Here is a 12,655-nt window from a genome sequence, read left to right as displayed (position 1 = left end):
ACAGAACGTAACAACTAAGATGGAAACGGCCTCACGCACGGCGACCCCTGAACCAAACGAGGAGCCAGCTGGAGATGCACTCAGTGATGTACACAGCAAAGAACATGCCACTGCTGATGACACATCCCGCTCCACTGACACCAGGGAGCTTGCTGAGAACAGAGATGTCACTGTAAGATCTATTTTTTCATATTTGTAGTAATTCATACAGTCTGAATGTGCAATTCAATTGACTCAATGATTGCAATTTGTGCTTTTTTGTACAAAATAAGACAACTGAGATTGAATATGAGACCCTAAACAAGGAGGCAGATGGAGCTGCGATCAGGGATGTACCCAACTTACGGACATCTGCAAGCGCGGGCACATCTGTTGTAAGCTATTTATCTTCCCCACGCACATATTTTTTTAGTTTTCCTACTTTTTTGCATTTGTGTTTTCATATAATAACACCAAGGTATTTACGCTCTCTGCAATTCATAAACCTTTTATGTTGCAATTTTGTACCTAGGACATATCTAGCGGTCCAGCCCAGCCCACTTCTTGTGTCGTCGCCTCCACGGGCAACGACACCACTGATGAACAGCTTGCTCCACACAGTAAGGCAACCGCAGCTTCAAGCACTCCTGATGTAAGCTTCCTCCCTCCCCCATGTTGCTTTATGTGCAATCTTTTCTTGGATGTTTTTATTACTAGCATTTTTGTTGGGTTTACATGTTGCAACTCAGCGTAGTTACATTTTGCAATTTACTGCAGCCAATGTTTGCATCTGGTATACATTCTGAAGGACCCATTAAGGAACAAGCTGCCCAAGTACCAATTGCTTACAACAGAAGGAGTACGCGCTCCACAAGGGCTGCTGATATTTTGAAAACACAAGCAGCTGAAGCAAAGAAAGCTAAGGAGCCTGATGCTGCTGTGAAAAAGGAGGAGAAGCAGCTGGAAGCGGCGAGAATGAAGGCTGAGGCTGACAAGAAGAAGGAGGAAACCAAGAAGCAGAAACAACAAAAAGGAAAGGCAGCCGGCAAGAACATGAGGGCGAAGCTTCAGCTCACTAAAGATGACCAAGCGCTGTGCGATGAACATGAGAAATGGTTGATGCAGCTGCGCGAGCATGCTAATGAAGAAATTTCAAAGCTGAAGAGAAGTGTTCCTTGTGAGGTAGGCCCCAGCGCAGCTGCAGGTGATCTAAGTTTCTTAGAGGATCTGATTGATGACATCAACTCCCAGCCCCTTGCTGTGCAGTTGTCTTAAGAGGAATGTGAACGAGGTTCCCAAAACTTCAACGAGTTTCAAAAGACGATTTTCAAACATGTTGGAGAGAGGTTGAGGAAGAAGCCAAGGAAGTACATATTTCCATTCAAAATCCCAGGTTGCCCCGCGAAAGTACGCTTGGCAAAGGCACTTGCTACGAGGAACAAGATCGCCTCTGATGAGAAGTTGAAAGCATAAGCACACACACATCGCTATTGGCAGATATCATTGTTGCAACTAGTTTTCTCAACCCCTATACAGTTGGTAACATATTTGTTTTTTTTCCTACTCACAGCTCGATTCTGGTTGATTTTAGCATCTTCTGTGCTTTTGACGGCCATGACCTCCTGACCACTTTTGCTGATGATAAAGACGGCATCTCTTCTATAATGGATTTCACTATCCATTGCCTTCGTTATGATGACATTGTTCACAAGGAAGATTCGATGAGATACAGGGTATTCCTCACCACTGGGTTCTTTGTGAGTTTTTATTGAACCCCCCCCCCCCACACCCCTCCTTCACGTTACCTACTGTTTTTTTTCATTCGCTTACCTAGTGTATTACAAAATATATATATTTTTTTAGGTTCAGGCAAAGAATGTTGAGAAGGTCTACATGGATGATGGAAAAACCAAGACTGAAGAATTCAAAATCCTGAGACAGTGCTTGGAGTCTGAAATCGAGCATTATTCGGATATAACAAAAGCAAAGTTGGTTAGTATCTGATTATCTCATCGCTCCCCGCTTTTTTCCTTCATGCGATGCAATTAATGAACTATACTCGTTTCTCTTGCTTGTAAATAGTTGCAAATGGTTTCTTATCTTTTTTGTTTTTTTTTCTGGGGGCATGCAGATATTCATGCCTGTATGTGTTGGGAAGCACTATTTTGTTTACTGTATCAACCTCATCCACAATCGCATCGATATCTTGGATTCGATTGACTATTTTTGGGCGGGCACTTCTCCTAAACCACATCACCAGTCCATCTATGACAAGCTGCCCATCATAAACGCTGCATTCCAGAAGGTTACCAAGGACAAATTCTCTCAATTTGACAACTGGAGCAGGCCGTTCATTGATGTGCCAAAGCAAGCTGGGCCCAATGATCGCATGTTTTTCCTTTGGAAATATATGGAATTCTAGGATGGTGAGAGTCTAAACATTGACATCAACTCGATGAGCTATCTTTTCACTATATGGAATTCTGGGCCCATTTTTCACTATATGTGTGTGATTTTTAATCTATATATTTTTATCTTACTTGTGTGTGTGTTTTATCTGTCTTTTTTTCTCCCCAGTTCAAAGGGATGATATACAGGATTGAGATGATGCACTATTTGGTGTTCCACCCCTTGAACTAACTTGACATACCCGATGAACGTGACGTCTATAGGCTTGGTGGGAGAAAGATTGAATGGAATGAATCGCAATGAGGATTTTTGGAACGGTTTGTTGTAGCAACTGTTGTAACTTATGTAGCAACTTTTGTACAAAACTTATCTAAATTGTCTGCAGTAGCAACTAATGTACCTTAATTTTTGCAAATGGTGAACATGCAAATTGCAAATCGCCTGATGTCTGATCTCTATACATTTAATATGTGATTAGTTGCAATAGTCTGATTTCTATATTTTTTGTGTGATTAGTTGCAACTACATATTCTTTTTTGCTGCTTTTTTGCTATTTTTTAATCAGAGATGCAATTGGCATGCACCACTGCTGCGGTTCGTCAGCGAACATAGTTGCAAACGTGTATGCACATATGTTGCAATCCGCGCCCACAACACATGTTGGACTTTACCGGAGTTGCAACCGGTTCGACGACATAGTTGCAATTTATGCTCTGTAAGGGTTGCAATCCCGCTTTAATCAGTATTTCATTTTTTTTTGGCACAGCATGGATGAATTTTTCCAAAATTTAACTAAGTGGCTTTTCCTTATTTTTTTCACCAAGTGTTGTGTTGCAATTGGTTTCTCAAATTGTTGCACTTGCAACTGAAAATGTGTTGCAATGAGCCCGTAACACAGTTGAATTATTTTTCTATTTTTCTTTATGCTGTTATACCATAGTTGTTATTTGTAATTGCTCTCTCAAGCATGTTGCAACTAGAATGCTGTAGTCATTTTTTTTTTAATTTTAGTACTACCTTTGCCTTTTCTTTTCCACCAGAGTTGCAGTTGATCGGTAATTATGGTTGCAATTGATACCCATAGACGAGTTGCAATTGGTCTGCAACATAGTTGATTTATCCCTGAATTTTTTTAGGGTTGTAATTGCATAGTATAAATAACTTTTTTTGTCAATTTTTTATGCCTTTAGGGTTGTAATCGCGGTCCCAAGCATATTGCAACTGATCTGCTGCAGTTGAATTTTTCATATTTTTTAGTTCTGCCTTTGCTTTTTTTCCAGAGTTGCAGTTGGATAGTTGCAATTGCTACTTTTACTGTAATGCAATTGGTTTGCAACACAACTGATTTATCACAGATTTTTTCTGCAGAGTTTGTAATTGCATAGTACAAATAACATTTTTTGTCAATCTATTTGCAATTCAAAAATAACATATGCACTTTCTAAATGAATTACTACTTTTTATACAAGGGGGTGGGGAGAACGACACGCTGCAGCCCCCTCTATGTTTTTGCAGCAGCACATCATTCCTGGTAGTTTACATGTGGAGCTCTTCTTCCGTGGCTGCCGCTTGCCGCGCCCCCTCCTCTTGCACCTCCTCTATCTGCAGTGCTGCTAGTTTGTGTTGCAGCCACTTTATCCTAGTTCATATCATCATCCTCATGCAGATCTCTTATGATCTTCGGCTGCCCTCTCTTCCTTGGGGGACCGTCATTTGTTTTGTCACCCCTTTTGTTTGCGCGCGTTTCTGTTGACTTGCTCTAATCAAGGTTTATCGGGCATGTTGTGCTGTAATGTGTATCCTGAACCCCACTGAGGCTGCATTCCCTGTCACCATAGTTTTTCCTTGTGTATGTGCTGAGCGGGGTGCCATCAAGTGGAGGCTCAACATCATTTTTCTTTTGCTTTCTAGGGCCTCTGCCTTTTGTGCTCGACACAGGGGGCTCAATCAGCAACACCCCATCACGCAACACAGCTGGCGACGGTGGTGAATTAGCATCATCATTACCAGATGTGCCGGCTATTGTCACCGGTCCAGTTGCTAATGGGCTAGGTTGCGACGATTCATCACCTGCGCTTCTTGGGAACAATTCAATGCCTGGAGTAATCTTGTCCAGCTGCTTGTTGGTCTCCTCATAAGCGGCATGACTTACTCCCGGCTCTTCCAAGCCTCATTAACTTAGGCAGCAACTTTGACATCCGGGTCTATTCTATACTTGCACACGCACCAATCCGCACACCATCCTGTCTGTCCCACGTAACTTCTTCTCTCGCATTACGAGTATACCTTTTCAGTATGTATTTCTCTAGGATTCTCCTGACCTGAAGGTGGGTGAAGGCTCTAATGATGTGCATATAGAATAGCCCTGCAAATTTTTTGTAAAAATAGATGCACATGTCAGGGAGGTGCAGTCCATTTCGACATAGGTTGCAACCGTGTGCCCATCAAGTTGCAAGTGCCTCTTTTAACAATTATTTTCTACAAGTGAGAGGGGGAACAACAGCAGAGCATCATACGTGTATGTTCCCATTGTTTGCATTCGCAGCTATATTCACCAGCCTCCTTATCCGCAACCACCCTGAATTCATATTGGGCCCAGCAGAAGCTCCCCTCCCCATTTTCATGCTTCACCAACCATCCATTCTTCACCCTTGGATCTGGATTAGGCTCAATCACAAATGCTATGTTGTTATTGTACTGCTTCTTGTACTCTTGGTATACAGCCCTTGTGTACACCCAGCTTAGTTGCTCATTAAACTTTGCATTGCATGCTCGCACCACCTCAGCCTGCATCACCCATTTTTTTAGCTGGACTCACTTAAGCACACGGACCACAAGGATGCCGGTGAGACACACTACACCCAGGTAAGGGGAAAAAATCTCAATATGATAATTGTAATGGTTACTATTTTCTAGTTGCTGCACTATCCATAGGCTAAGTGCAACTGCTCCGCCATCATAGCCACGATCTACAGCAGCTACTGCAACCCTCCACCCAGGTGCGAGGGTTGCAAAACCTTGGTCCTCCAGATGTGCCAAGACTGTTGCAACAGCCACTAGTACAGAACAGCATATACATCCACCCCTTTAGTCCCAGCCGAGGTTTGGCCCATAACTAATGAAAGCATTAGTCCCGGGTCCAACGGAACTTCTAGCAAACATGTGCAGGCTTGTACTCTCAATAACATAGCCATCCTTGAGCATCCTAATCTGGCTTTCCGATCTCTGTGTTGATGTCATTCTTCCATAGTACATTCCTTTGAAGTAAGCTACAATCCATCTCTCCCTCTTATCCCGCATGGCCATTATTGAGGGGTGATCAGCAATGCCACAGGCTAGCCTGCTCCATTCGACCTCGAATTGTGTTGGTCCCAGCTGATTATTTATCAATAATTCAAATCTTTCTTTCAATTTCTTATCCTTGTGTTGGCTGTACAACTGGTCTAGCTCAAACTCCCATGGCCTTTGGATGTGCCAGAGGCAGTTTCTGTGCTGTGTTTTATCCAACACCATCCCTATTGCTTGCCTCATAGCCGGATCCTCATCTGACAACAGACAGTAAACCAGGGGGAAACAACATCAGGGACACACCCAGTGATAATGCAGCAGCCAATAACATTTGCAATCAGACAATATTAAGTTTGCGATCAGGGCACTAGAATAAGGAATAAGGCACAACTGTCACGATGACATGAGGCTGCCGACCACCCATGCAGCTCTTGAAGGTCTCAAATAACCACTTGAACAATCCAGTCGATTCATCACCAATCAGAGCTTGTCCAAAAGTCACATTCTTCAAGTTATTGTTGGCCCCAATAAACATGGCTAGCAGCATTTTCTTGCAATTTGTTTTGTGCGTTGTGTCAGATATAATGACATCTCCAAAGTTCCTGCACTCAGCCCTCTAGCTTGCATGGCTCCAGAAGATGTTCTTCAGCACCCTAGTCTTTGGATCTGCATCCACATCCCAGAAGTACTCGCTATTCACCTTGCACTCCCTGAAGAATTGGAGAAGCTTGTTAAGATTATCCTCTCTTTCCTCCCTAGCCTTCTGTGCCTTCCTGTGAATATTACAAAAATAATAGAACATTGTTTCTTTGACAAATTCAGCGGCATGTTGCAATTTAGATATGGCGAAAAAAAACATCAGCACCTACATGTTTTTTATGTCCTTCTCCGTAAAACCCCACATATAGCAACCATCATACAGATCCGCCATGGCTTTCAACGCTGCCTGATGGGCAACTCCGTTTCTTCTCTTTATATTAACTATGTCACACATACCTTCCTCCATGTTCTTGTGGGCGTGCATTTATCTTGTCATTCTGGAAGATGGTTCCATTTTGTGGTTGTGGGCTTCTACATGGTCAAAGAACCACAGCTTCCGATTCTTATCCTCCTTGACTTTGATATATGCAGGGCAGCCGCAACCTTTTGATCCTTTTTCAGTTTTGTTGGGCACTTCCTTCCCCTTGCTTTCATGCCACCCTGTCCAGAAGCAGACCCAATGGCTGGTCTCTTTGCTAGTCCTGGCTGTCCTTACACTGAACCCCGCTAGCTTCGCATAGTCTTTATAAAACATGTAAGCATCATTCATTGTTGAGAATATCTACCTCAGTCACAGCACAAACACATGCTCTATAGTTGGATCCTGTGGAAAAAACAATACAGAACATGCAGAAAACTTTTTAAAAGAAATCAATGGAAACATATTACTGTAATCACAATGTTTGATAGGTGGCAACTGCACCCGCCCCGAAGTTGCAATCATAATCACTTTTTTGCAACCAAACTATTTTGCCAGGGTTGCAACCACCCACCCAGCTGAACTTGCAACCACCCATCAGCTGGTCTTTTTGCAACCACCCACTAGCTGAACTTTGCAACCACCCTGCACAGCCAAACTTTCAACTCACTCGCTCCTGAAAAAAATTCACACACACCATCGCTTTTTGCACCCTCGGATACAACGTATGTTGCAACCACCCACTACCATAACTTGCAACTAGGGCTAGCCGAACTTGCAATTCAGCTGCTCCACACAAAAAAAAAAATCACACACACATCTCTTGCAACGATGACCCCCCCCCCCCCCCCGCCCCACCCACATCCCCAAGGTTGCAACCCAAACACACCCACACTTGCAATCCCCGCCATCCCCGCCACAAAATCCTGCAATTCACCATCCTTTTTCTCACGGCCACAATAGATTTTCTCCTAGAAAAAATAGACGGTACAGGGGGAGTTCTTACTGGGTAGATCAGCTGTGCAGCGTCTGGAGTCTGTAGTGTCCCTGGAGGCACTGTTGTGGGTGGCATCAGTGTCATCGTGTGATGGAGGGGATCCGCAGAATTGACTCCATTCATTGGCCCAGTGACATCTGTGATTGCCAACAACATCCCCGGCGACGGCGTAGCCCCCCCCCCCCCCCCCCCCCCCCCGCCGCGGACCATTGAGCCTGTGCCGCCGTGTAATTCCCAAATTGCTCCTAGAACCTGGGTGGATTGCTGGGGTGGGGGATCGATGCTAGATTAGAGACGGTGGCGCCATGAACGCAGCTGGATTCCGATGAGTTTGTTGGGGGGGGGGTGCGGCGGCGGACAAGGGAGCATTTCCGGTTTTCCTCGATCTATTCAAACACACCACCCTCTTTTATTTAGTCCGGATGCTTCTTTTCGCTTCTTACTTGCCATTGAAGACAACCTCCTACAATCGATCAGAGTTGCAACCGAGATATACCACAGGTCGCAACTAATCTGCACATGATGTTGCAATTTGGCGCGATGCCAGGTCGACCTGCGCTACCGTGGGGCAAGGCCCGCGATGCGCTAGCGCGGGTTGGTGGCCCACGTTGGGGGGGGGGGGGGGGTTGTCCTGTGCCATGGGCTGCACACGGGATGGGAAGCGCGCAGGGTTGCTTCCAGGGTCTGTGCATTTGCTATATGCACCTTTTTACATTTTAGTCTCGTCGGATACACACACACTAGGTTCATACCCATGTGTTGCTACGGGTTTAGATCATGTTCAAATAAAATAACACTAAATTTAATACTCAAAAATATATACAAGTGAACAAATAAGAAGAGAAATAAATAGCTTGTAGCAAATACATTAATTGGGCACTCTTTGTCATTGGGCACCCTTTCTTGAGAAAGCATTTTAATAAGAAGTTCAAATGCATTATCAGCATTGTATTTGTCCTACTTAAAAATTTCCTACTTCTTCAATGGTTTACCCCTTCAGCACTTCAGCCTCGATGAGCTTCTTGACCTCTCTCTCCAGTAGCTCAGAGCGATACGTTACTCCAGATCGCCCAGCTTGCTCACACACCTGCAACCATTGTTAGTGCACGAACAGTGAGAGTACTCACTCGTGGTTGAGGATTCTCTCATAAATCCTGCAGCCTAATCTCCTGCTTATGATGGCCAAACCTAAGCATTGAAAAACAAACATAGAGTTAAGTGAGAAAAAGGATCAAAGTTGCTAGCTGGTTGAATGACTGAAAACGTGTACTCACTACCCAGTCAATAATTGTTCGAAATATATAGACAACAGATACTCCTACAATACCTTTGTGGCAAACTATGGCCGGAACAAAACATGCCAATTCATTTATACGAAGAAGTGTACTAAATCTAAAAATGGAATATAAAACAAACAAACTAAAAAAAATAAATATGAATTTTCCCTAAATGTATTCAAGTTTAATTCTCTTTATTTATATTTCTTTCAGTTTCTTCTTTATTATCTGGATATTTTTCTATCAGTTTTCATTCACATTTTAAACCAGTGGTAAAATATTGTTTCAGTAACTAAGAATAAAAGAAAAGATGAATGGTACTTCATGTATTCTCAACTAAAAAGCTCAATCAAGCAAAATCAAGTTCATTCTTCTGTTTCTGAATCTTTGTTCTGTTTCTCTGAATCCTATACGCAAAAGATCAAATAGCAGGCATCGAAAATTGCAGATTTACAGAAGCCAAATCAAATATGTCAACAAGATAAAATCAACAAAGAATAGGTAACACTTTTTCATGTAAAATTGATCTTATGGGAAAATGTTCTGTAAACTTAATGCTATATTGATACACTAAAACACACAACCCATTCGATTATTCCACTTTAGATGATCAACTATAGCTTAATACCCATTCAGATAGAACCCTTCAGGCAGTGCACTAAAGATATGCAAACTCTGAACTATGCCATAATTTTTTCCCTTAATAAGAAATAAGCATCATCTGTGGCAACGACTTTTACTTGATATTTACTAAGAATCAGCAACGGCAATTTTATTTTTCTTTTTTTGCTAAGCACTAAGCTAGGCACCATTACATCCCAGTAATTGCTACCCTAGCTGTTTAACAGAAGTTCCATCTGCATTTTCTCTGCTAAAATTCAGAACCACAAGTAGGATATTCTGAACAAATTCAGAACCACAAGCAGAACAACATACCTTGAATAATGGATCAGATAAGACATTCCTTGCTAGCTGATCAACCTCCTATATGCCTACTCTAATCCAATTGCTCCAATCTGATCAAATAGCAGTTAATTGAAACAATGAATGGAAACATTGAGGAGAGAGGTGTTTCCCCTAGTATTGTCTTAACTTCTGCAAAGAAAACCAACAAATTGCTGGTTATTTAGTTTGGATTTGTGTAAAACAATTTCTGCCATGGGCGCTTCCTGAACTAACTGCACACATGAACAGTGGCTACTATAATTTGCCTTGATAAGCATAAACTACTTTTCTCGTGTAAATAACATTTTTTAAGGTGGAGGTGGGCATGTGTGCTTCATAAACCAACCGCACACATCAGCAACGGCTAATATAAGTCCCCTTGCTAAGCTCTAAGAAGGCATTACCTGATCGATTATATGTCAGACACATGTCATTGTTGTTGTGCACTAAGAGTAAGGAGTATGACTTGCACTAACATCATTCTTTGCCTTTGACGGAAACGCTAGGCGGCGCACAGTACCAACCCAAAACCAAAATGAATCAAGACAGGTGGATTTATTTCAAAGATCGGTAAGATATAAGAATAGCTACACCTTGATCAGCTTCTTGTGGCAGAAATGCGATGAGCATCACTGAGCTGTGTCCGCGATGCCAGCCTGATGGATGGCGCCGTGCTCCGCGGAACTGGATCGTGGCCACGTGCAGAGAAGCTAATTAGTTGAACAAAGTGAAAAAGGCTTACGTGATTCCTTAGAGCTGTAGCCGTAGCCGTCGTAGACATGTACCGTAGAACCAGGTAGCCCGTAGAATACGTGTGGCAACTTTCGTATGAATCATATTGTATAGAATAAATAAAAGTTGTTAATCAGTAATCTATAATAGGTTACCCGTTCGTATCTTCAGCAATACCGTTTTCATTGCTCAACACAACTTCACCTGTGATATCAGGGGCATCAGCACATCATCTACCTTATCTGCAAAGATCACAATGCCGGACGAGTAAGCTACAAAGGAGATATGCTACTACAAGAGGGTATTAGAGAGGTCGACCAACTATCATACCTGTTTCATCAGCCGCCTTATCCAGATGTTGCGCGCCCCACCTAACATGAGTCATTAGTATGCAACCAATCACTATTTTGATCAAGGTCCATTTCCTCTGGTTGTACAGTGACATCACGAATATTTTGTTGATCCACGCACTCACCAGATAGTGTTCCATTGCGATCTATAAAGATTTTGGTCACTAACATGGAACTGCATCAAAGAGGACGAGAAGCATAAAAAGGATTCATGGTAGTACCCGGTGGTGTATTTTACATATCCGGAAAATTATCACCAATAATATTGAGTTGCTGTCTTTTCCTCGTATAGGCTTCGCAGCGACGCTTGTTACGTGCATCCCTCTGCTCTATTGTCATAGCACTTGAACGTGGTCTCTCCCTCTGCCTTTTTAGCTCTTTAGCATCAATGTCTCTCGTGTGCAAATAGTTTTATGCCTGAGTACCTATAAAGAACAAAACAAATTGTATACACACCCCTGGAGTTTGCACATACGATGATGAGATTCAGCAATACTTGTTTGTGGACATTTAACACGTCACCAAATGGCTTCCTAGCATCTCCCATACTTGACAACCTGAAACAACGTTACTCTGCAGAATGAACCTAGCAGGCCAAGGTGCAAGAGATTTCATTTCACAAGCAACACATCTCCCATTTTGTGAGCAAAAGAATAAAAGTTTATGCTGTTGATCACAGATCAGGAAGGCTTTAGCCCTAGTGTTCCCCTTGAGCATAAATTTAATTTTTGAAGCAACATCAGTACATAGATTTTCAAATGTTACCTTAGGCATGATGTTAACGCTCGCTCCAAGGTCGCAAAAGGCTTACTCGAAGTGACAATCGTAAATTGAGCAGCAAATCACCGAGTATCCTGGATCTTCTGTCCTTGGTGCTACTAGATTGCCCCGGCGGTCTCTCCTCGAGTGTGTGAGCTTCTCTGCATAGTGCATAGTTAGTGAAAGGTAAACCACGTGATGGCTTACCCCATCTGGTGGTCACCGCATTAACACTTTCCAGGGAGGATTCGAGTTGCCCTGGAATCTCCCCTATCTCACAGAGGGAACAGTAGCAACCAGCTGAGCTATTTGAGTTTCTAACTTCTTGTTGAATCTCAGCTGATTCTTGATAGCTGAGGAGATGCCATCCATTCTTGCTTGAATGGTCTCCAGAGATTTGTCATTGGCGGCCAGCTTCTTTTGTAGTGTTTCATTAACTTTTGCTTGGCCTAAGACAAGATCCCTCAAGGAAGGTTGGTTAGAATTAAATGAATTTCAGTTAGCATTACCTCCATGGTAGTAGGGGCGCGATTGATTCAACCCCTGACCTTCTTGTGGACGAAACCCATTGTTGTTGTTCATGTACATAACTTCTTCTTGGGTTTTGGGGCAGTTATTCCCCGAGTGTCTGGCATTCCCATAGACCTCGCACGTCATGCGAGTATCTAAGGCTTTGAGTGCTTGCATTGGAGCCTTGTCTTGGGGACGTTCATCTATCTTCTTAATAAGGAGGTTGAGTTTAGCGGCTAGCATGTCCGCCTCCTTGACAATGTGCATGCCCTGTTGGCGTGGTTGGAGATGCTCATCGTTCCAACCTTGGTTGGACACCATCTTCTCGATCAAAGTTTTGGCTCTATCAATGGTTAACGAGAAGAAGGCACCACCTGCAGCAGCGTCGATGTGGTCGCGGGCCGTTGGAACCAGCCTGTTGTAGAAATTCTGGAGAATAAGCCAATCGTCC

General features: G+C 43.0%; 1 protein-coding gene across 3 annotated transcripts; it reads left to right on the top strand.

Moving 5' to 3' along the window:
* Positions 1–516: 516 nt before the first annotated feature.
* LOC112876439 lies at positions 517–2,825 on the top strand. Of its 3 annotated transcripts, none has more exons than XR_003225318.1 (6): positions 517–631; positions 757–1,161; positions 1,246–1,736; positions 1,843–1,971; positions 2,111–2,405; positions 2,557–2,825. XR_003225318.1 is itself a non-coding variant. In XM_025940563.1 (4 exons), exons 1-3 carry the CDS (start codon positions 1,644–1,646, stop codon positions 2,399–2,401), a joined length of 489 nt encoding a protein of 162 aa, XP_025796348.1. In that variant the 5' UTR covers positions 1,452–1,643; the 3' UTR covers positions 2,402–2,405; positions 2,557–2,825. The 3 variants fall into 3 exon arrangements, 1 of the variants encoding a protein (XP_025796348.1); XR_003225319.1 differs by having other exon boundaries at positions 1,231–1,736; XM_025940563.1 differs by lacking the exons at positions 517–631; positions 757–1,161 and having other exon boundaries at positions 1,452–1,712.
* The last annotated feature ends 9,830 nt before the right edge of the window (positions 2,826–12,655 follow it).

Source organism: Panicum hallii, chromosome 1 (genome assembly GCF_002211085.1).
Source record: "Panicum hallii strain FIL2 chromosome 1, PHallii_v3.1, whole genome shotgun sequence".
Classification (NCBI taxonomy): Eukaryota; Viridiplantae; Streptophyta; class Magnoliopsida; order Poales; family Poaceae; genus Panicum; species Panicum hallii.
This window is presented reverse-complemented; position numbering and strand designations above follow the sequence as displayed.

What these genes read in the sequence shown, in the direction of transcription:
- LOC112876439 (XM_025940563.1), top strand. Translation starts at nt 1,644, where the DNA reads ATGGATTTCACTATCCATTGCCTTCGTTATGATGACATTGTTCACAAG. An exon ending in AAGATTCGATGAGATACAGG is followed by an intron (nt 1,713 to 1,842) that starts GTATTCCTCACC and finishes ATATTTTTTTAG; the next exon opens with GTTCAGGCAAAGAATGTTGA. An exon ending in ATATAACAAAAGCAAAGTTG is followed by an intron (nt 1,972 to 2,110) that starts GTTAGTATCTGA and finishes GGGGGCATGCAG; the next exon opens with ATATTCATGCCTGTATGTGT.